Genomic DNA, 25,536 nt, shown 5'->3' with positions numbered 1-25,536 from the left:
CAAGTAAAAGATAAGGATGTCCCAATTCCTCAGGAATTCGTTTTGTTATTGAACTTCCTGGACTCATCACCGATACATGCTAAACAAATTAAAGATTGGACAATTGAGACCCAGTCTTAACCAAAATGAGAAATCAAGTTCTTCATGGTTGGTCACAAAAACAAGAATCTGATTAAATGAAACCGTATTTCCAGAGAAAATATGAGATAAGCAGCCAAGAAGGTATATTATTGTGGGGAGCTTGAGAGTTTGTTCCTCCAAAAGAATAAAAGCCATTGTCATCTGAACTTTACAGTGCACATCCTGGAATTTCCAAAATGGAGGCAATGGCATGCAGCCATATTTGGTGGCCAGGAATGGATGGAAAGAGAGAATACTTGGTGAGAAGCTGTATGCAGTGTCAACATGTATAAAAATTACCTGCAACAGCTGTTACACCCTGGGAGTAGCCAGGAAGGCCATGTACACATCGACTATGAGGGACCTTTTATGGGAACAATGTTTCTACTTATTGTAGACGCTCATTCAAAATGGATGGACATAAACAATGTGAGGTTGCCCACATCTTCTGCTACAATAGACAAACCACGACAAAGTTTCGCAACCAATGGACTACCTGAGTGCTAGTATCAGACAATGGAACAGTATTCACGAGTGCTGAATTTAGCCGATTTACAAGCCTCAATGGTACTGCTCATGTCAAAACATCACCATACCACCCTTCTTCAAATGGACTCATGAGAATAGTTCAGACATTCAAATCTGGTGAAGAAATTATCTGGGGATTCTATAGCGATTAAATTAGCACATCTTCTTTTCCATTATATAACCACCTCTCATACGACAATAGGTGTCACACCTGCTGAATTGTCGATGAAGCGCTGTGTCCGATCGAGACTGAGCCTAATTACGCCAAACTTGGGGAGAGAAGGTAGAAGGAAGGCAGGGAAGTCAGAAAATTGGACATGACTGTCACAGTCAGGACTGAACATTTAATGTAGGAGAGAAAGTATCTGTGAAAAACTTTAGAGAAGGACCAGCATGGTTGTTCAGTGAAATAAGTACAGTAACAGGACCTCTTTCCTACCACATAAAAGTCGAAGATCGAGTAATAAGGAGACATGTGGATTACATAAGAGGAGGAGAAACCAAATACTCAGAAATGATTCCACCAGTGTTCGAATTTGAATCAACATCTCCTGTTGAAAGAACTCAACTGAGTACAAATGTGTTTGAAGGGCCGACTATGCCTGAAAGAGTCAAAGAAACAGATTTACAGGTATCTACTGAAGAACCAAATGCTCAGATAACTCCAGTAAAGGAGGCCCCAAATCAAACTTAAGAAGCTGTAGAGCTGAGACTTCTACACGCTTAAGGAAACCCTCAGGGAGTCTGACATTGTAAATTATTGAGCTGTGTAAATAATCTGATTTTTTAAAAATTATGAAATGTATTTTTCAGTAAAGGGAGAGGGATGTAGTAAACTGATGTGTAATACAACTTTAAAACAAGTGTTGTCATGTAAGATCATATGATCTTAATACCCAATAGCAGAGTAGTGCGGGCTCTGTGGGACAGTCTTGAGTTAGATACTGAAGAGTGAAGACAGAGTTTTGAGTTGTAAGCACACAAGTGTAGCTGCTGAGTTTCGTTTGTAAATAAACAGCATGTATTTATTATAACAATGATCTACTGATGTTCTCTGTCTCTGCGCCAACTCAATCACCCAAACCAAAACAAGCAAGCAACCCGAATCCTCTAGCCCCAACAAACCAAGGGCACTTGGTTCAACAGTGTCCTTTTCCAAGGGCAACTACAGAAAAAAGGACAATGGTAGGGATGGTAGCTCTGTAACGTTTTGGAAGCGAAACATATCCAGGACAAAGTAAGAGACGTGCAAATACTGGAAAACCAAAGTCAAAATAAAAATGGAATAAATGCCCCCAAAACCTAACGCCCTCTTTACAAATACTGAAATGTGTTGTATTTTCCAGGATCTTCTGTTTTTCATTTTAAATAGCTAGTCAATGTGCTAATATCACATCAGCAATGCTAAATTCATATCAAAGGGATTATGTTCTTGTGTTTTATCCCCACCCAAAAAACAGGATCAATTTTGTAGAGTGTAGCGATTTCTTTTATGATACAGCACTGAGTCATAAAGGCTAGGAAAATCCTAGTTCTGACCAATGACTTGGACTCGCAGGACACAGATAGGCTCTGCAATTAAACTTAGTTCTTAATTACGGAAGAGGAAATAAAAAAATCAGACAAGGTGTCTTCTCAGTCAATATCCAGCAATCTGTTAGAAAATATAGTAAGGAATGGATATATCCCAACTGTGATGTCCTAGTCATACGGCTACAGTTCTGCATCAGACATTCCTTTACAAACCAAACTCTGTAGGTAGACATCATATGTAGGAGGAGATGGTGGTGATTATGAGAGGATAGGGGGTGGTTAGGCAGCTATCATACAAATAAATCTCAACCTAGAATGAGCAATTCACCCAGTCCCATTTCCCTGGTCTTTCCCCACATACTTTAAAATTTTTCATGCCCAAATGAACCAATTGGTCTTTTCTAAACTATTGTGACTGTATCACTGCTTCTGGTAGGACAATTCATGTTTCAATGACCTTCTGCATAAGAAAGTATTCGCCTTACTACTTCCCTTCATTCTTTCGGTGATGATCTTTAATTTATATGCTCTAATTATCACCAGAAATACTTATTCCCATTTACCTCATCCACGATTTTGAGCAACTCTTATCAGGTATCCTTTTAATCTTTATTCTAGTAAACAGAGTCCCAGTTTGTCCAGCCTCTCCTCATAACCATTCATTCAATTCAGGACGATCATAAGGAATCTCTTACGCACCCTCACTTTGACATTCTCGCTAAGGTAAGCTGCTGAAAGCTGGACACAATTTTCTAACCAATGATTTGTATAGATTTATCACTACCTCCTTGCTTTTCTACTCGCCTCTCTTATAAAACCTAGATTCCCATGTTTTCTTCAGCGTTAGTAACGTGCTCTCCTGCTTTTATTGACTTGTGTACCGAAGCCATTTAAAGTTGAGCAGTGTCAGCTTGTCAGTTCAGTCTGTTGGAATTAAGGGGCATCAGATAAAAAATTGTTTTGGTTACATACACCTTACATACGCACACACAATATAGGTAACTGTACATCAGATGGGTATATTTAGTTAAATACCAGCCACCATTCAATAATCAAGAAAGTAAAGCATTTCCAAAGACAAAATGGGGTTGAAGTACACATGCAAATGGCGTGCAAATGAGTATTGAGATTACATGCACAATAATTGTGTCTATTATTAAATTTTTATTTGCTAATCAGAAATGCATGCAACACTGCTCTACCTGGAATTCTGTTTCCTACATTGGTCACTTTGTGAAGAATCTCCTGTTATTGGTCCTAAATTTACTGTTTACCAGTTTCAACCGATGTCCCCCATGCCATACTATCGCGATTATGCTTAAACTAATATTTTAAATTAATTGATTTATATACTTCTGTAAAATTCCATTTCATAATCCTCCTTTCTATGAGCACGAGTTTCCACAGTCTTTCCTCATGCCTAATACCGCTGACATTTGGGATCAACTTCTCAGTTCTTCACTGCACTGCCTCCAGCATCTGAGTAGCTCAGCGGCTAAAACTGGACAAAATGTTCAAGGTGTGGTCTGACCAGAGCTTTGTACATTACTTTCTCTGCCATATTTTACTGTTTTTATTAAGTAGTTCAACATTCTATTGGCTTTACATTGGTTAGATATGTTGAGCTTGGAGTGTATTACGACAGCGAGGTCGCTTTCAGCTTCAAATTTAGCAATTTTAACACTATTCCAGAAGTATGTATATGATTTATTTCTACATTTCTACGTACTCTACTATGAACTTGCCCATACATAAATGTAAATTTTTCCCCCCTTTTATTCGGGTACATTTCATTCCCTTTTGTTCCTCTCCAAAATACACCATTTCACATTTCCCTGCATTAAACCGTATCCAATACTTATTTATCCAGTCTATAACCTGTTCTTCTTCTGCTGAACTCACTTAGGAAGTTCTTCACAATAACCATACCTCTAATTTGTATGCAGATTTTGATAGTGGGTATAGAGGACATAAGTCCAAGTAATTTACATACATATACCGAGAAAAGTAATTATCCCAATGATCCCACACTGAAGGTTATGATTGTTTACCACTGTGCAGTTTGACAAACATCATTCCAATTCTTTGATCTTTAACCAACATAATGCAGTTGTTGGAAAAGCTGTTTGTAACAGCTGAATGTTTTGGTAGACATAATGCTTTATCACCTTTTTGGCCTCTTGGCCTTTAGTACATGCGTGTAGAAGGCGTCTTGCCGGCTGCCAATTTGTTCAAAATGTTGCCTGATGTGCAAAAACCAATAAAATTACTCCAAGTGTTACAACTTCAACTCAAATGTGTCATCTCATAAAATTCGAATTGGAATTTTATTTTAAAAAACACTCTAAATTAGTGTGATTCTGCTACATCTTAATGAAGCATAAAACCCTACAATGAAATGTTTCATGTCTGAATTATGCTTAACTGAAAGATATAATTTGAAACATGCACAGGTTTGAATCCTACTTCTAATTTGACATTTGATGACATATTTTATCATTTCTAAAAACAAAAACATGCAATACTTGGGCTGCTTATTCAAACGAGATCTAGCCCCCATTTACATGCTTTAATTAATGTTTTGCTCACTTTATTTTGTTAGAGTTGTGTTTAATTAAGGGACAATGCTCAGTAGCTATAATTACCACATTACTTTGTCAGCAGTAACCTGGCAGTAAATGTACATCAATATTATTGCACTACAGGATAATCCAGCATTGTATCTTAGTACCATATCATGATTATGCACCCAAAGTAACAGCACAAATGACTCATATTATAGCATGGATAAGAACTGTCACAAGCTGAAAGACAGTTAGCAACCTCTGCATCCTATTAAACACAAAGTGAAGCTACCAACCCCATTTTGGTTCCATCACAATTTACTTGCACCTCCATAATATTGTCCATCTCTGACTCTACCTCAACCTATTTGCTGCTGAAATCTGTATTAATGTCTTTTTACCTCCAAACTCAACTATTCCAATGCTCCCATAGCTAACATTCCATCTTTCAACCTCAATAAACCTTCCTCAAAATGCTGCTGTCCATATTTCACCAATTGCATCTGTTCTTGCTGACCTACAAAATTTGGAATTTTCATCCTCATAGCTTCTTCTTTCTCTGTAACCTCTTTCAGTACTACAAAATCTCCCTCCAAACTCTCTGTTGCTCTGACTCTGCCCCATGACCATTCATTCCACCATTGCCAGCTGTGACACAATAGCATTTTCACCTGAGTCAGAAGATTTTGGATTCAAGCCTCATTCCAGAGACTTAATCACAAAGTTTAGGGAATACTCCAATGCTGCACTAAAAGATGAGACATTCAGCTATCTACTCTCTCAGGTGCATGACAGTACTTCAAAGATGAAACAGGGAATTATCCCTGGCATCCTGGCCAACATTTCTCTCTCATTAAGTAACCATTAAAACAGATTATCTAGTAATTATCAAACTGTGGTTTTAGTGGGACACTGCTATGAGCAGGTTGGCTATCAGGTTTCCTACATTACAAAACTACTTCAGTGGCCGTAAAGTGTTTGCGGACATCACGAGGTCATGAGAAGTGCTATATAAATGCAGGTCTTTCTTTCTGTCAATCCTGTCTTCAGCCACTTAAGCTGCCCCTCTGCATTTCCCTTCTTAAACTTGACTTTTCCTCAAAACCCACTTCTTCAACCAGACATTTGTTCTCTCCCAATACCTCCTCCTTTGGCTTAACATCTATATTTTTGACTTGAATCTATTTTTTAAAGTTACAAGCGCTACATAAAAATCAGTTATGTTGATTTTTTCACCTGAAGTTGTCCCAAGTGCTGTGTTTCTTTCTAATCACCAATTAAAAAAATAAAACACATTAAAAACTACATATTTCTTTTCCTTTTAAAAAAGACTGCACTAAACCTGTGTATTATATTTAAGGACTTTTTTTTTTTTACCAACTTTGATAACAGGTCTGGCTCACTCTCCAGATTCAGGGACTTCAGTTCAACTCTGTTCCAGAGTTACTTGTTTAAACCTCCAATTGTTTCCAAGCTGCACGCATGTTGCTATGTAACTTATGTTAATTCTGGTTTCAGGACATGACAAGGCCCTCCCAGCCCTCCTTATCATTTGACATGGCTTTTCCAGATTTTCCCACTTCTTGACTTCTGCTTTGATCTGCTTCTTTTTTGCTGCTACTCTCTTCCTGATTTAACACAGAAGTAGCCCAGTCTCTGCCCTACCGAGTGCAGTAATCAGTACCATCTGAATCCCAGATGCTGGTGCTTATCAAATATCATGCAGCAGCCAGGTTCCTGCTGGACCCAAGGTGCCAACCTGGTCTCAAATGCAGAAATGTGTGACAAGTGGAACAGCATACTGGTCAGGAATGGGACATAAAGATTATAATGGGTAAGTGCATGATAACAATATAATGTTTATTACAGCAGTAAAAAGAGATAAAATAATCTTATTTAAATTGCACCTTTCACAATTTCAAGATATCCCAGCCAAGATAATTACAGCCAAATGATCAAAGGAGGAAAACTACTGGTGTGAGGGTCTAAAAGTAAGCAACAAAGATTGGCCTGGAAAAAAAGGAATGTGAGAGCTGGGTTTTCTGAAAAAGTGACTTCAAAGTTTCCAACTGCATTTTTCAAGATTGTGAAAGGAATTGGCAAAATGATCCATGCAAAGTATTTACAATGGTGAAGGATACAAAGAACAAGAAACACCCATTAAAATAAGGAAAAGGGAAATCAGGAACACATTTTTCATCCAATGAGTTGTGAACAGGTTCAAGGTTTATGGGAAAGGAAGGGATTGAAGTATATGGTCTGAATTTGAGTGGAAGGGCTTTTTGAAAAATGAACTGGTTTATTGGGCTTAATGGTAATTTCCTAATTCTAAGACAGCACCTCTTTAAGCTATTTCTTAACTTCAAAGGTCAAACAAAGCTCAGCTGTCTGAATGATTGCATCATGATCTGGAAGGTTTGAAGTCTTAAGCAACTCGAACGTTATGAATTTTGAGAAAAACAATACTAATTTAGACAGTCGGTTAATATTGGCCAAGGAATACTATTATCTATTTGCTCAGAAAATACCACACTCTTGCTAATATGTGGTACATTTGAGGATAAGAAGCCCTTTAATTGAACTGTTCAATGATTTCATGGTGCTTAGTAAAAGGAAAGTGCATAGCAATTAGAACATTTAAGTATACCACAAAAATTGATTTTCCATTACAGCACTGCACAATAAATGGGAATGTAATGTATCAGAAATATTACAAGATCACAGGAATCCCTTACATGTAGAATTGCATTAGGAAGAAAAACTTGCATTTATATTGCATCTTTCACAATCTCAAGATATCCTATCCAAGGTATTTACAGCCAATTGAGTACTTTTAAAATGTAGTCATTATTGCAATGTAGAAAAGCCACTATTGTAAAATAGTCAAGATGAGTAGAAAACTAGGCACTGGCATAAATAAATTAAAATAAAATGAAGCATAACTGCATGACTACATAGTTACACATAAATAAGTTCAATCCAATTATTTAAGATTTGAAACTAATAGCATAACAGTGAAAATTCTCATCAATTCAATGATTTCTAATTGATTCCATTCTGCTGGCAGGGTAGTTCCTCAACAGCACACCCTCTGGAGAAATGTAGAATCATTGACAGCAACTTCTGGCTTTCACGTTACTCTGTGCGTGTGTCAACTCCAGAAGCTGCTGTCCGTTTCAGAGTAGTAATGACAGCAAACACAGACAATAGGCCAGATTTTGCAGTGGAAACTATGTTTTTTTGTGAAAACTGTAAAAAAAATAGGCAAAATAAAAGATAGAACAGAACAGTGAAGTCTCTTGCTGCCATTACTTTAGAGTTCCTCGCGTTCAATTTGACAAACCGTCATTTTTGTGAACTGCATTGAACCTACAGCTCTGGTCTTTGAAAAAAGATGGGGTTTGTTTTCATACAATTCTGAATTGGTACTGTTATATAATTAAACAAAATAAGCTTTGAAAAGAAACTTTTCCACGTATGAAAAACATCTAGCTAGTATCAATAGAGAATGGTGTACTAATCACCAATGCTAACTACTATATTTTAAAAATTATTTATAAATGCTTGCAGAAATATCTAATAGGATCAAATATAGCTGGCATAATCAATATGAAAAAACATCACAAATTCAAAAAGGGAAACAAGTCAACTAACAAATAAGCAATCCAAACAGAAATACTGTTGACAGCAATTACTTCATTGATATTTTTGCACACCTCTATAAATACCTAAGGACAGTAAATGCAGTTCCAATATTCAAAAGCTACAAATCCAGGAACTAGAATACTATTAGACTAAAATCCAGAGAGGTAAAATGGTTATGAGCATTTTAAGGGGTGTCAAAGATAAAAAATTTAAAAAGACTATAGGAATCCCAGCATGGTTTTAGAAGTAATAGGTTTGCCTTACAAATCTACTGAAACTCTTTGAGATGGCAACTAAGCTTGTGGAAAAGGTAATCTTGGAGCTTGCTTGGGTCCTTAAAAGGTGCTTAATACAGTTCTTTCAGACTCAGAAGATTAAGGATATTGGACAAAGTGATACATTGTTTAGATAGATTCAGAATTGCTTATCAAAAGAAGATAAATTGGGATATGTCTCCACTAAGAGACATGATGGAGCAAATTGGATTTATGCCAACTGCAGGGCACGTTAATATTATTCAAAATCACAGTCCAATATTTCCTAGTATGTATTCCATATACTGCATCTGTTGCATACATGATAAAGGATTAAGTTGGCTGCATAATGAAAAACAAGAATTAAAGATCAGTCAAATATGCAAGAAAAAAAGAAAATGCATTTGAAATGTGAACAGTTTGTGCACCATACCTAGACATATGCTGACTGCCTTACCTTTGTGCCAGCTCTCTCCATATTCTCCTCCTCCTCTGATGTTAGCAACAGCCAAAACACCACCCAGATGTCTCACAAAAATAAGCCTTGAAACACTGTAAATGTTGAAAAGAACATCTTAAATTCTATCATCATTTGCTACATTGTTTTGAGAATTGACAATTACATAAACAAAAATGTCATTCAACAACATTTTAATTTCATTTCCAGGTACTGACATCTTGATAAATATATTGAAAAAGAAAACCAGTAAAAGGAAATATGACTCAAACCATTAAACCCTCCACTGAAGTTACTGGCTGTGCCAAACAGAAAGTCACAAAAGGAACTGTCCAACCAGATTCTCTGCTGGTGGTGTAGGTGAAGCTGGTTGCGACACAATGCATTGTTACAGATAGGGCAAGAGATAGGAGGATGGTCCCCCCTTTCCACCTCTCGACTGAAGGAAGGTTATTTTAAAATTGTTTTAACCTCAAGTGCTGTAACTCTCGAGAACAGACAAATGACAGGTTTTCTCATAGGGTTTTAAAAAGGATAAATGTTTATTATTCATAACCCAAAAATGTATTCACAACAGCACCTACACACACCCCCACAAGAAAAGGAGATTACAAATGAGGTAGCAAACACGGTGAATTTTTGGACATTTAAGACCTGTCACGCTTGCTTCCTTCGAGATGGGGACTTGAAGTGTTGCAGGTCTGTGATGCACTTCTTGGTCCACTAAAGAAATAGAGATTGGAGATTTATGAAGATGGATTCTCAGTGGCTTACTGCTTTCAGTAGCAGGTTTCTATGCCTCACTCCAGTCGAGGTGCAGCTGAACCCCTGCAGCAAATACCTGGTTTGGTTCCTCAAATAGGAAGATAAAGGCCAGTCCAAATTCTCTGCCTCATGATGGATTTTAGGCAGGGTCCTGTTCCTTTTTTGGTATGAGCTCTCAAAAATGTATCTTAAGGGTCCTTTATCAGAAACCTGGTTTCTGTCATGTGACTATAGTATCTGCTTTCCATTGTCCTCACAAATAGACTCTGATGGCTTGAACATTGACACAGTGGTGCTCCAGGTTTCACCTATTTACATTCTCCTTGTGTTAAGGTTCTTCTCTCACCCATTCTTTGGAATTCCATTCCAAAGCCAACAAGTCCGCAAGTCCACTGTGAATGAGTTTTTGGAACTATTTGGATAATGGCAGGCATTAATCCACAGTAAAGATTTACTATATTTTAATGCTTGCTCAATGAAATGTCCCGAAAGGTCGCTTGCATTTTAATGTCTTATCCAGACAGGCAGGCTAGCTTCCAGGGCCTTGTGTAGTTCCACATATATTGACAGAACCTCTCAACTCCATTTTGTTTCAAAAGCAGAGTGCCCATTCTCCATTTTGCTTTTAAAGTATTGTCCATTTTTCATAAATATGAGAGTCTATATTGTGAGTGACATCATGCAGATTGGAAGGTTCCACATTTGATTCTTGCTTCCATATTGTTATCTGATTTCAGATGGGGGAAAATGCCGCAGCACAAGAAATGAAAACAACACCCAGGTTCGAGAAATGAAAACATAAAAAGATTGGCAGCATTCTAGTGGATTTTGTGTAAGTACAGGATTGGACAAGTCACTGATACTTTCCATGGCTACAGAATCTGCCAGCACTCTCCATGATCACACATTACCCGAGCACCTGACATCAAAGGGATTGAGTTGAGGAGAAATTGGAGAAACTTGGACACTTTCAGACTTAAAAGGTAGCAACTGAAAGACGACCTTTGCACATATACAAAATATTAAACAACAGAAATAAGGCCAATTTCGAGCACTACCTCTAGGTATGCCAAGACACTGGAATAAGGTTGGGAGGGAAATGTGTAACAATTGGTGAAAGGGTAATTTAGGTTAGATTCCAGGAAGAATTTCTTCACACAGAATGATCAACACTTGGAATGATCTTCTGGGCCAGGTAGTAAATTCACTCAAGATACAGTTAGATGATGCAATGGGAGGAAAAGCATGATCCATCTTCTAAATGGATGAGTTAACAAATGAATGAATGGCCTTGCTCAGCTGTACGTATCTTGTGAAAAATGAGCAAAGTACTGAAATGCTGTCAGCCATGTGGAATATCCCAAAACATTTCAAAAGAGGAGAAAATTTACAAAAAAATTCTTGACAACTTTCTATACTTTAACTGGAATCATAAGCCATCATTAAATTACATTTTCTTTTAAACAGAAAAATATTAAATTTGCATTATTTTAATAAACAAATTAAAAATCAATTATTGCATGCATATCAAAGGAAGCCGGTTAATCAAAATGCATTGGCATTTCACTAGCATCTGGACGTTCGGACGGTAAGATGATATGGAAGACCTACATAAAGGAATACTATGCAATCTTTTGGTGATACTCCCTAGAGAGATAATGGACAGCTGGAGAATATCACTGATGGAAATGTCACATGAAACTTTTAATACTTTTCTCAAAAGGTCATAGAATCTTCAAACTACCTCATATCTTTGAAGACTAAAGTCAATGTTTATACTAACTTCATGTACAAAGATGTTCAATGAATATATTCCTGAGAAATCTATGTTTCGTATTAATAGCTCATAAAGGAGAATTCACATTCAATGATTATCTAACATTAGATATGCCAGTGCTAATAAGAGATCAAACCTGTCTAACATATAGAATATACAGTGCTGAATTTTCTTTTGAATAACATTAAAAAAGCCAAAGCGAATGACTTTAAAATGTTAAAGTCTGAGTTACTGTCAGAAATGTTACAAGAAAATGTTTATGCCTAGCTTTAATTATAGTGTCAATGCCTTCATTTTTCATTAATTTATATGCCCACACTTTCACGTGAGTCAGAAAATTATTGGTTCAAGCCCCAATACAGCACTTGAATGAAGAACACTTTCAGTGCAATACTGCTGTATTGTGAAAGGTGCTGTTCATTGGCAGGGCTTTAAACTGAGACACTGCCAGCCTATTCAGATGGATATAAAAGGTGCCATAATGCAATTTTGAGGAACAGAGGATTCTCCTTGTGTCCTGGACAACATTCGCCTCCTAACCAACATGATCAAAAACAGATTTGAATACCCCATTCTCAACATCCTGTGATTACCACTGACCAGAAACTGAACTGGACTAGCCACATAAATACTGTGACTACAAGAGGCTAGGAATCCCGTGGTGAGTAACTCACCACCTGACTCCCCAAAGACTGTCCACCATCCACAAGGCACAAGTCAGGAATGTGGTGGAATACTCTCCACTTGCCTGGATGAGTGCAGATTCCACAACACTCAAGTAGTTCAACACCATTCAGGACAAAGCAGCCCATTTGATTGGCACAAACATTTGCTCCCTCCACCGACGACACACAGTAGCAGCAGTGTGTACCATCTACAAGATGCACTGCAGGAATTCACCAAGGTGCTTTAGACAGCAGCTTCCAAACCCATGACATCTACCACCTCAAAGGACAAGGGCAGCAGATGCAATGGAACACCACCAGCTGGACATTTCCCTCCAAGCCATACACCATCCTGACTTGGAAATATATCGCCGTTCCTTCACTGTCACTGGGTCAAAATCCTGGAACTCCCTCCCTAACAGCGCTGTGGGTGTACCAGCACCACATGGACTGCAGCGGTTCAAGAAGGCAGCTCACCACCACCTTCTCAAGGACAATTGGAGATGAACAATAAAAGTGGGACTAGACAGCATTGCCCACATCCCATGAATGAATAAAAAAATTACTGCTTATGGCATTTTCCTAATGCTTTTACAAATCAATTTGCACACTGATTACATGTTTTCCCAGCATTAACAGTGACTACATTTCAAAATGCTGTTAAGTTATTTGGAAGATCTGAGGGTGTAAAAGGTGCTTATAAACATACAAGTTCTTCTTCAAGCCAGTTCTTTTTCCATAATGCTAACGCTATTTGTTATCCTAGGATATCCATCACCAAAGGTGAAAAAGAGAATGGATTTGGGCATGATAATTGATGCTCCACTAAAAGCTTCTAAGAAGTGTGAATGAACAGTGAAAAATAAATTGGGGGGAACTTTAACCGCTAAGAACTGGCAGGCTTGGATTGGGTGGAGTGTGAAATGAAATTATCTCAAACCCAACCTCAAGCCACTTCCAACCTGCCCATTTCCAGTTTTAACAGATTTGGGATTAGTGAGGGTGGGGTGCGCACAGGCAACAAACAAGAAGCGGCTGTTTATTTAAATATGTTTAACCCAGCTCAAGGGAGGCAAGGATTGCTTTGTGGAAGAGGTGGGAGGTACATGGGCCAGGAGGAGTATGAGTGCTTCCCCTGACCTCCTAAGCTGACCTGCTTCCTTGTTCACCATCAGATACCCTGAGCCCAATTGCAGTTGAAAACAGCCACCTGACAGGGCACCCAAACCGTCAATCAGGTTGGATTCCAGACAAGATACCTGCTGGGAAAAAAGGTGCATGCTGTAACATTAAAACTGCAGCGTGTGACTGACCAAAACCAATTTCACACAGCAACTCTCAAAATCTTCCCCAGTCAAGATTGGGACCATTATATACATGGTATATTTTGTTCTCTGTTCTTAATGGGTTTAAAATAGGCTTTATAGAATTGAGATTGTTTTGTTTGGGAGATAATCCACATATAACTCTGCATAGAATGGAGTGAAACAAACTGCCCTTCACATGCTAATATCTTGATTGTCATTTTATTACCTTGCTTTGTTGAGATGAGGAGTTGAGGCAAAATAACATGGAATGAACAGTGAAGTGATTTGTGTCTACTCTGTGAGGCTGCTGAAATATTATGCTGTGTACATTCAGATAGCAGGCAAGATTTTTTCAAATCCTACAGGACATTGATAGCTTTTTACAGTGAAATAAAACTATATATTTGACTTCCTTTGATCCAGTTTCTGCTTCAAAGGGGAAGGAAGGTAAATCTCACCAAAGCCTAAGGCACCTATTCCATTCTTTCTGTCTACTTCCATATGGATTGCTATGCAGATATGTGCAAAAATAAATTAAACTTTATCTATAAGTTTGCATGATGGACACTAGTACAGGTTTGCTATCGCTTAACATATCAAGGGACATTTAATGCATTTTTGTGCTTGTGAAAGTGCAAGTTCTGTATAAGTACTGTAAATAAATCACCTTGGCTTTCTACTCCAGTGTAGCTTTTCATTTTAGCAAAGCTGACCAGCAGTTTATAGCATACCTAGGAGAACACAAGAGGGCTAATTCCACTCATCTAATTATAGTGATAATTTTAGTTCAATCCCTGGGCAGTATTACATTATATTGTATTATATGGTTAAAATCAGACTTTGGCTTGTAAGTAGATAGTTTGCATAGGAGAGGCTTTAGATGCTGAACACAAGATTAATATCTAGTGGAGCCCTAAAAATGCACCAGTAGTGTTAACAAAGTAGTAAGAATATAATATGCAGACCAAGACAGGTCTTAAGAATTTATTGTTTTAAAACAAATTTAGCAGTAGCATATAGCATGCTTACCATGAATACAATTGGTGCAGATCATGTGCTAGAATTAATTTGAACAGCACAGCATTGATAAACATGACTTGCCTTCAACAAGCCCAACTGGTGTCATTGGTTATCCTATGCAGAACTAAATGCTTAGTAGTTTGATTTAGAAGCATGGACTCTAAGCGTTTATTCAGACTTAATATTAGAACATAAGAACACAAGAACTAGGAGCAGGAATAGATCAAACGGCCTGTTGAACCTGCTCCGCCATTCAGTATGATCATGCTGATCTTGGGATTCAACACTTTCCTGCCTTCTACCCATATCCCTTGATTTCCTGAGATCCCAAAAATCTGCTTATCCCAGCCTTAAATGTATTCAACAATGGAGCATCCACAACCCTCTGTGGTAGAGAATTCCAAAGATACATAACCCATTGAGTGAAGTAATTTCTCCTCATCTCAGTCCTAAATGATCATCTCCTATTCCTGAGACCGTGCCCCTGTCTTTTAGATTCCCCAAGCAGCAGAAACCATCGCTCAGTGTCCACCCTATCAAGCCCCTTCAAAATCTTATATGTTTCAATGAGGTCACCTCTCATTCTTCTAAACTCCAGGGGATATTACAGCTGTATTATTAGGCTATGTGATCTATAGTTAACTGGTTCAATTCTGCACAAAAGTGTCATGAATGCTGAACTTTACAAGATAGCTATGTTTTGAAAGGTATCTTTAACTCAAAGTAGAATTCCAAATACACACCTCGGCTCAGATACATGCCCCTGTGATCAGTTTGCCATGGGGAGAGAAACTCAAATAGAAACACAATGAAGTGTAAAGTGACAGTTTTAACACTTTTCCATACTATCTCAGAAAAAGGACAGTTGCTGTTTGAGGCACAGAAACAAAGGACTACTGCTGTGGGAAAGCGGGGAAGAACTGTTAACAAGCAAGCAGGATGCTTGAGAAGTTTGGTTTCTGTTTTAAAAAAGGGAGCAAAAGGGGCTCTTGAAGATTTAAGGAACAGGGAGTCGTTAAAGTGTGCTTTGCTAGTGATAACTGGATCTGGAAAACTTGAACAGGGAGTGCAATGATTGTCAAAGGGCACTGGAAGTTTTGACCTGGCATTGTGAGGAGAAGTGAACCTCTGCTGAAGAGTTGGGAGTGATTGTGGGCCAGTTCCTGGAATGCTACATATCTGCCAGAAGTGAGGCATTGTATAAAAGACATAACCCAGTTGTGTAAGTTAGTTAATGTGAAAGTACCTTTGGTTTGGTGCATTAGTTGCTTGTTAATTAAGGTCGGTTTAGTTTGTTTCAGTAAAAGTCTTGAAAAGCAAAATTTTGTGCTTTGGTTCTGTCAGTTGCTGGGAAATTCCTTTTTATAGGAAATTCCTTTTTACGGGGATCGTAACAGAGCCTCCCGATCCTCTAAGGGGGACTGAAAAATTGTGATCAGAGTTTCTGCCATTGCCTCTCTAATTTCCAAAAGAGCTTAGGGTGTGTCTCAGGGTGTTCAGTAACTTATTCATCTCTAGTTCTGCTGTTGTTTTCAGAAACCATCCTTTTTTCACAGCTATTTCTAACAATTTTTCTACATCTTCCTCTACATTCTCACTTCCACCATTGATGTAATATCTCCCTCAAAACTTTATTCTCTCTAATTAGATCCTGTGCTTCATACCTCTGTAGGGCAATTTTCTATGCTCTCTTACTTTACTATATTTTAAAAAAATGTTCTCTCTTTATCTTCCATCCTTCTTTATATTCTCTAAAACTGTGAAGGACTGTTAGTCTACTTACATAATTAATTTGAGAGTACTATACACAGATTATACAGAGAGCAGAAACTCCAGTTTACAAGCTGAAATAACGGGGTTAAAAGGAAAACATTATGGTGAACAGAAAACTTTCTCCCTCAATTTCTTCTATACCTTTGTTTGATCAAATATCAATAACTATTCAAAAATTGATTGTATTCAAAGTCACAGCGCCAGAGCTTTTATTTCGTTATGGTATTGTACAGCTAAGCTTCAGGGGGAGGTTGCCTTTCAGATCACCTCAAGTTACAATCAAGGTCAATGTATCCTTTCATATGATTTCTCGTGATTTACACTCAAGAATGACTAACTATGCTCATCAGATATTGGAATAGAAACATTATTCACAAAATTTAAACCAGAGGAACATATTTATGTGTGTTCTGTGTTTATTAGTTTATATAGCACTCATGTATGCTAATTTCTTAGATAGTCTGCTTAGTCACATGGCCGAGTTATAAAAAGGTGATTACTCTCCAGGGTTTTGCTTTTCACAAGCTATTGGTGACATTGCCTCTCGCAACCAACTATCTGGAAGTCAACCAATCAAAAGCTCAAGGACAAATTATAACCTCTCTTCACCCCCTTGTAATGGCAATTTATCATGCAGTGCATTTTAGTAATTGTGCCTAGTCTCTGTGGTGTTAGATGTAAAATGTAGCATTTCTCATTTCCCACTTAAGAATGTTATTCATTTTCAACTATGGGTCTGAGAAAGAAATTTTAAATATAACAATTAGAAAGTTAGCTAAAAAAATACTTGAACCTGTTACTGAAATCAACCACTGATATTCAGAGCAATGATTAACACCTCTTTCAAAAGAATAACTTCCACTGTACCTAATCAAAAAAAGGCCAATGTCGAAATCCTCATATTTCTGGTACTGAATGGATGTTCAGTTATGTTCCTTATATAGTTTTTGAAGCATCATTAGGCTGACTGAAATTAATCTCATAGGACCTACCATTTGTTTCTGTATAATAATTTGAAGGAACAATCACATTCATCTGTAAAATACTTTTAAACAAATTGGGGTACTGAATTTGTTTTATAAGTTTATTTTAGATTTATGTTTTTTCATGGTGAATTTGAAATGAATTAGAGGTAGAGGTCTGTGAATCCTTCTGGTAACCTCAGTAAACATTACAACATTGATGCAAATACCAGTCTGTTTACTTCTTGCAGAAATTAATAGTTTGCTTAGTTGCAATTGCCTGATTAAAAATTTAAGGTCTTTTAAATAGTGCATCAAACATTTATATAGGGTGGTACTTTAAGCTTTATTGCTTATTTATTTTAGATTTATGTTTTTTATGAGGTTCTGAAAAGCAGATTTGCTTTTTCAGCAGAAGGCATAGCAACCAGTGACTAAAAACGCTTCCAGGATTTTTTTTAGAAATAGACAACGGAGATGTTACAAGCCTATTGTCTTGCTTTAGATATGCACTCAGGTACAGCAGTATTAGTTACTCACATAAGCAGTTGAATATTTTATCCTTAGAATGTGCCCATAATGCCAATATTTAACTTCACATAGCACAGCCCTGCAGCATGTAACAATAAAATCCCTTTGTAATCTGAACTGAATATTTGTATCTTTTTTGTGTGTACTTTCTCAATTTTCCCAAAGGTGGACTGAGAAAACATTTGGTAAGATGAGGTAAAATATGAATTGTTAATTTACAGCAAGTATACATACAGATTAACACATGATTAAACTCAATTTAAACCTGTACTTGTCTTCATATTACATTACAAAAATACTGGACACACTATGCTGCCCTCGTGGTTGGTTGTGTTATTAGTTTAAACATATTGGCCTAAATTTTGCCTTAGTAATAAATTGGGATACTTATCCATAAGTTATCCAGCAAACATGCCAGAAAAAGTTAGGGCTGGTGCTTTCAAAAGTAAGTCTTTTTTTTAAATGGTGTGATAATTGGTAAATTGCTGCTAAACAACATTGCCAAGCCTGAAAATTTTATTTTATAAATGAGGAACCTCATTTTTTTTTCAAAAGTTAGAGTTTTTTAAACATTCATTTTTTTCTTTTATTTTTTCTGCATCTTTCTTTCCCAATTTTTATTTTGCTTTCTGTACATGATTAAATCTAATTTATAGTTTCTGGTTTATACTTTCTGGCTTGGATTCTGCATGTTCCAGTGAAAATTTTCAATCTGATTGGTTGAAGAGCCTTGCTGTTTCTTGCCTTGCTCACATGTGCCACAGGCTACCTGAAAAGGCACCTCACTGGATTGGAGCTAATCTCCACTCAAAAGGCTGCAAAATCCTTGTGGGCAGCTGTCAGTTTAGTGAGTGATGAATATTATTCCTTCATTGCTGACTGAAAAACCTATGCCAATGTACCCTCCAAGAATGTTAAGCTCTTAGCTTGCCACCGCAACTTTCTGGGCCACTTTTTAAAAATTACCTTCTAGGAACAGCCAGAAGGGATCAGAGACTTCCCAAAATAATCTGTGTAAGGTGCTTGCCAATTGCTAGAACAGGCTAACAAATTGATTATTTACAGCCTCTGTGAAAACAGTATCAAAGCTTAACAAATTAGTATTTTAACAACCTATCACATCAGTGTGCACTTTTTAAAATATACTTTGCTTAACAAAACCAACATTTAGATGTTACTCGCCCTCCACCCACCTCCACCCCCAGATTCTTCCTATGGAAAAATGTAAAACAAAGTGATAGAAATTTAAAATATCTCCCATTGCCATGCCAAAATAAACTTCTATCATAATAAAAACAGAAAATGCTGGAAAAACTCAGCAGGTCTGACAGCATCTGTAGAGACAGAAAAACAGACTCTTCTAAATTATATGGACTTGAAACAAGAGAAACAGAATTGTCAGAACTGCTGAGTTTTTCCGGTCTTTTCTGTTTTTATTATGATAGAAGTTTATTTTGGCTTGGCAATGGGAAATTATGTTCGAAGAAAATTACAGCTAGGACAAAAGATTTGACTAATACTAAATAAATTGCAAATCATTAAAAGTGCACTGTAGTGCGATTGGAAATAGTCATTGTTTCAATTTTTAAAAACTGAATCAGAAGCATAATTTTGAGGATCAAAGGTTTGTTAATATGCAATTATAGTAGAAAATCATTCCAATTGATTACAAAAGGAGACCCAACTGAAAGCCAGGTTGCGCCTAGAAATTCATTGGGAATTTTTGAGGACGCAATCTGAATTGGTGAATGATCCATACTTTCACTTGACTTGCAGGAAGCATTTGATAGCTAAAGGAAAATCTTAATGTAAATGTAGTCGTAGTATATGGGATAATAACCTACAAAGTAACAAGAAAAAGAAAGTTATCTATAGTAATAGTGCTAACTGATTATTTACAACAAGGGTTTAGTCCCAAGATCTCTAACAATCATAATGTTCCCAAATGCTTTTAATGAAAATCTTATAAATAGAATTTATAGATGATACAAAGCTGTTTGAAAATGCAGGATATTTGGAAAAGTAGGAAAACATGAAGCAGGCTGAAATGATTTAATTGACTGTCACACCGGCAGGGCAGAGGTGGTGGCACAGTGGTATACAGTGGGGAGGGAGTTGCCCTGGGAGTCCACAACATCGACTCCAAATTATGCTTCTGATTCAGTTTTAAAAAATTGAAACAAAGACTATTTCCAATTGCACTGCAGTCTACTTTTAATAATTTGCAATTTATTTAGTATTAGTCAAATCTTTTGTCCTAGCTGTCATTTTCTTCAAACATAACTTCCCATTGCCATGCCAAAATAAACTTCTATCATAATAAAAACAGAAAAGACTGGAAAAACTCAGCAGTTCTGACAATTCTGTTTCTCTCGTTTCGAGTCCATATAATTTAGAAGTGTCTGTTTTTCCCTCGCTACAGATGCTGTCAGACCTGTTGGTAGAGTCTCATGGCCATCACCAAGAGTGGCTGGGTAGCACCACTATAGACAAAGCTAGCAGAGTCCTAAAGGACATAGCTGCTAGCTTGGGTCTGCAACAGGTGGTGAGGGAAACAAGAGGGAAAAACATCCTTGACCTCATCCTCACCAACCTGCCTGCCGTAGATGCATCTGTCTATGACAGCATCAGTAGAAATGACTGCCGCACAGTCTTTGTAGAGACGAAGTCCCATCTTCACAATGAGGATACCCTCCATCGTGTTGTGTGGCAATACCACCTTGCTAAATGGGATAGACTTCGAACAGATCTACCAACTCAAGATTAGACATCCATGAGGTGCTGTGGGCCATCAGCAGCAGCAGAATTGTACTCAATGACGATCTGTAACATCATGGCCTGGCATATCCCCCACTCTACCATTACCACCAAGCCAGGGGATCAGCCCTGGTTCAATGAAGAGTGTAGGAGGACTGCCAGGAGCAGCACCAGGCATGCCTAAAAATGAGGCGTCAACCTGGTGAAGCAACAACACAGGATTACTTGCATGCCAAACAGCATAAGCAGCGAGTGATAAGCAGAGCTAAGCGATCGCACAACCAACAGGATCAGAGCTAAGCTCTGCATTCCTGCTACATCCGGTCGTGAATGGTGGATGACAATTGAACAAACGACTCACTGGAGGAGGAGGCTCCACAAATATCCTCATCCTCCTGCGATGGCAGGACTGACATATGAGGAGAGATTGAGTCGATTAGGATTATATTCGCTGGAGTTCAGAAGAATGAGGGGGGATCGCATAGAAACACAAAAAGTTCTAACAGGACTAGACAGGGTAGATGCAGGAAGGATGTTCCCGATGGTGGGGGAGTCCAGAACCAGGGGTCACAGTCTGAGGATATGGGGTAGACCATTTAGGACTGAGATGAGGAGAAATTTCTTCACCCAGAGAGTGGTGAGCGTGTGGAATTCGTTACTACAGAAAGTAGTTGACATCAAAACAGTGTATGCTTTCAAGAAGGAGTTAGATATAGCTCTTGGGGTGAAAGGGATCAAAGGTTTTGGGGAGAAAGCATGAGCAGGCTACTGAGTTGGATGATCAGCCATGATCATAATGAATGGCGGAGCAGGCTCGAAGGGCCGAATGGTCTACTCCTGCGCCTACTTTCTATGTTTCTATGATGGAGGAGTCCAGCACATCAGTGCAAAAGATAAGGCTGAAGCATTCACAACAACCTTCAGCCAGAAGTGCCGAGTGGATGATCCATCTTGACCTCCTCCAGAGGTCCCCAGCATCACAGATGCCAGTGTTCAGCCAAATCAATTCACTCCACATGATACCAAGAAATGGCTGAAGGCACTAGATACAGTAAAGGCCATAAGCCCTGACATTATTCCAGCAATAGTACTGAAGACTTGTGCTCCAGAACTTGCCGCGCCCCTGCTCCAGTACTGCTACAACACTGGCATCTACTCGGCAATGTGGAAAATTGCCCGGGTATGTCCTGTACACAAAAGACAGGACAAATTCAAACTGGCCAATTACTGCCCCATCAGTCTACTCTCCACCATCAGTAAAATGATGGAGGGGTCATCAACAGTGCTATCAAGTGGCACTTACTTTGCAAGAACCTGCTCACTAACACTCAGTTTGGGCTCTACCAGGGCCATTCAGCACCTGACCTCATTGCAGTCTTCATTCAAACATGGACAGAGATGAGGTGAGAGTGATTGCCCTTGACATCAAGGCAGTATCTGACCGAGTATGGCATCAAGGAGCCCTAGCAAAAGTGGAGTCAATGGGAATTGGGGGAAAAACTCCCTGCTGGTTAGAGTCATACCTAGCACAAAGGAAGATGGTTGTGGTAGTTGGAGGTCAATCATCTCAGTTCCAGGACATCACTGCAGGAGTTCCTCAAGGCAGTGTCCTAGGCCCAACCATCTTCAGCTGCTTCATCAATGACCTTCCTTCCATCATGAGGTCAGAAGTGCGGATGTTCACTAATGATTGCACAATGTTCGCCATTTGCGACTTCTCAGATACTGAAGTAGTCTATATCCAAATGCAGCAAGACCTGGACAATATTACATGACAAGTGGCATGTAACATTTGCACCACAGAAGGGCCAGGCAATGACCATCTCAAACAAGAGAGAATCTAACCATCACCCCTTGACATTCAATGGCATACCATAGCTGAATCCCCCACTGTCAAGAGCCTGGGGGTTACCATCGACCAGAAATTGAACTGGACTGGCCATATAAATACGGTGGTTACAAGAGCAGGTCAGAGGCTAGGAAAGCTGTGGCGAATAATTCACCTCCTGACTCTCCAAAACCTGTCCATCATCCACAAGGCACAAGTCAGGAATACGATGGAATACTTTCCACTTGCCTGGATGAGTGCAGCCCCAGCACTCCGCTTGTTGGGCACCCCTTCCACAAACATTCACTCCTTTCACCACCGATGTACAGTGGCAGCAGTGTATACCATCTACACGGTGCACTGCAGTAACTCACCAAGGCAGCGCCTTCCAAACCCACGATCTAGAAGGGCAGTAGACTCATGAGAACACCATCATCTGGAAGTTCCCCTCCAAGCCATTCACCATCCTGACTTGGAAATATATCACTTTTCCTTCACTGCTGCTGGGTCAAAATCTCGGGACTCCCTCCCTAACAGCACTGTGAATGTACCTACATCACATGGACTGCAGCGGTTCAAGAAGGCAGTTCACTACCATCTTCTCAAAGGCAGTTAGGGATGGGCAATAAATGTTGGCCTAGCCAATAACACCCACCATCCCATGAATGAATGAATAAAAAAATTAATTAAATAACCTGGAACAGAATATTAAGAAATACAAGTAAATGTGCATTTGGTGCTAAATATACAAACATGATTACATTTCAAATAAGCAAGTCAAGGAAATAACCTATGTCTAACATTTGTAGTATTTTCAAACTATTCATCAAGTTACTAATAGCAGAAGCCTGTCACTGTAATATGCAATAAATTACTGATGCTCGGACCCTATTAAACTTCTTAAAATTACAACCTGCCAATAATCAGGATAATGAGTGATATCTCTCTCTCTCTCAACCAGCAACCCAAAATCAATTAAAATATGTTCACGTTAGACTGGCAACATGGCTGTTACACCAGCTAAGACAGGCATTTCAATCATGATCCAAAGTAGAATAACACTAAGGCCCATGAGATTACAGTCAGCAGAATTTTAAATGATGTGCCTGAAAAATGCAGATGTTAGGCTACTCCAGTATCATCGTGTGCATCCTTACACTCTCAACGCATTAATGATGTAAATCTGATCTCATATAAATGTGATTTATATGCACAAAATATGTGTATCTAATTAGTTTCTTTCTGCTTGACATTACTTTAGACATTTATTTACAGCTCATTAAGCTACCTACAAAGTGCTTTCCAAACTGCTGGAATAACTGGTGGTACCACTACACATCTTTAATTAGGAATATACTTGTTTATTCCCAACACCTACTACATTGGAAGTTGAGAGATAACTAGACAATGCCAAACTGCCTGCAAATGACTGAAACCTTATGCACATGTACTACAGTTTGAAGTTAGCAAGGAGGCAGGAGAAAAGTAAAACAAGATAGTAAAATAAGGCAAGTGCGCTTTATTCTAGAAAAGGGAAAACTGAGAGGTGACCTAATAGAAGTTTTTATTATTAGTGGGGATGTTAGGGTAGATGTAGCGATGATGTTTCCACTTGTGGGATGGAGACCAAAACTAAGGGCCAATAAATAAGATAGTAGTTAAGGCGAATAGCAAAGATGCATCTAAGGGGAAGCTAAGTGCCCGAAGGCAAAAGGAATAGAAAATGAAGTAAATTGGGAAGAATTGAAAATAATATTTGAAAAGGAAAATGTTAAAAACATGTGGGGTAAGACAGGGGATTACAATCAAATGGATAGGTCTTTAGGAGAGCCAAGCATATTCAGCTGGGTAGGACTGGGACAGGGAATGGGCCAAACAGCCTCCAAAACCTGTTCCACTGTCGTTCAATTAGATCATGGCTGATCTGTATCTCAGCTCATTTACTAACCTTGGTTCTGTAATCCTTAATACCCTTGGCTTAATAAAAACCCATCAATCTCGGTTTTGAAATTTTCAATTGACCTACCCTCAAGAAAGAGGTTCTGATTTCCACTACCCTTTGCATGAACAAGTTCTTGATGACATCACCCGTGAACTACCTGGCTCTAATTTTAAGGTTATGCTCCCTTGTGCTGGATTCCTCAGCAAGAAAAGTTTCTTTTAATGTACCTCATAAACTTTTGTTCCTTAATAATAGCATAGTGTACAATATAATCCACTCTAATATATTAAAGTCTTGCATTTTTTTGTTTTATTCATTTATGGGATCTGGACGTCGCTGGCTAGGCCAGCATTTATTGCCCATCCCTAATTGCCCTTGAGAAGTGGTGGTGAGCTGCATGCATCTGGCATGTACTTCCTGTGTCACAGTTTTTGAGTCAAAGTTTACAATGTCAACTTCTATATGAGGAAAAGAGTCAATGTTTCATTATAACTTTGCTTGTTGGCTCAAAGTGAAACAGCAGCAAATCAGAAGAAGTTCAAAAATAAGGTAATAATGTGGCAAGTTATTAATGAGAAACTATGAAGGACTTTTGAAAACAATGAACCCTGTAGCACCAGTCCGATTAACTTATCAATCAAAAGGGAAAAAAAATCAATCCAATCCTAATGGGAAAAGAAATCTTTGTCCACATTTTATCTTTCTCTTAGAAATCGAAATTTCATGTAAATTTCTTTAAACAAAAATTAAAGTTCACAATAACATGATTAAATTCAATAAGTGAATTATCCTTTCATGCTTTCATGGAAGTTTTTACTTGAGGATCTCTTCCCCTTTGGAGACGAGTATTCTAACTTCAATTCCCCCCTCCATAGTCCTGACAAACCGTGTACCTCAACTTTGCACCGCCAAGGTGATGTCAGATTGAAGGAAACAACCCCATTCCACCCATCCAGCGATAACACAACACATAGAACCATAGAAAAGTAACAGCACAGAAGGAGGCTATTCGTCCCATCTTGTCCATGCCAGCCCGAGGACACCCAGGTGTCCTTTCTAATCCCACCTTCCTGTACCCGGCCCATAGCTCTGCAGCTTACAGCACTTT

The 25,536-nt window shown here is 38.4% G+C and overlaps 1 protein-coding gene across 2 annotated transcripts in view; it reads right to left on the bottom strand.

Moving 5' to 3' along the window:
- The window catches only part of LOC121278412 (prolyl endopeptidase), a 128,914-nt gene that overhangs the window by 12,774 nt on the left and 90,604 nt on the right, over positions 1–25,536 (bottom strand). For both annotated transcript variants that reach the window (XM_041188806.1, XM_041188807.1), the window contains exon 12: positions 9,102–9,196. In XM_041188806.1, the coding sequence (XP_041044740.1) occupies positions 9,102–9,196 (95 nt within the window). The remainder of the gene's footprint in view (positions 1–9,101; positions 9,197–25,536) is intronic.

Source organism: Carcharodon carcharias, chromosome 5 (assembly GCF_017639515.1).
Source record: "Carcharodon carcharias isolate sCarCar2 chromosome 5, sCarCar2.pri, whole genome shotgun sequence".
NCBI lineage: Eukaryota > Metazoa > Chordata > Chondrichthyes > Lamniformes > Lamnidae > Carcharodon > Carcharodon carcharias.
Note: the sequence above shows the minus strand (reverse complement) of the source record. Positions and strands in the feature narration are given on the sequence as shown.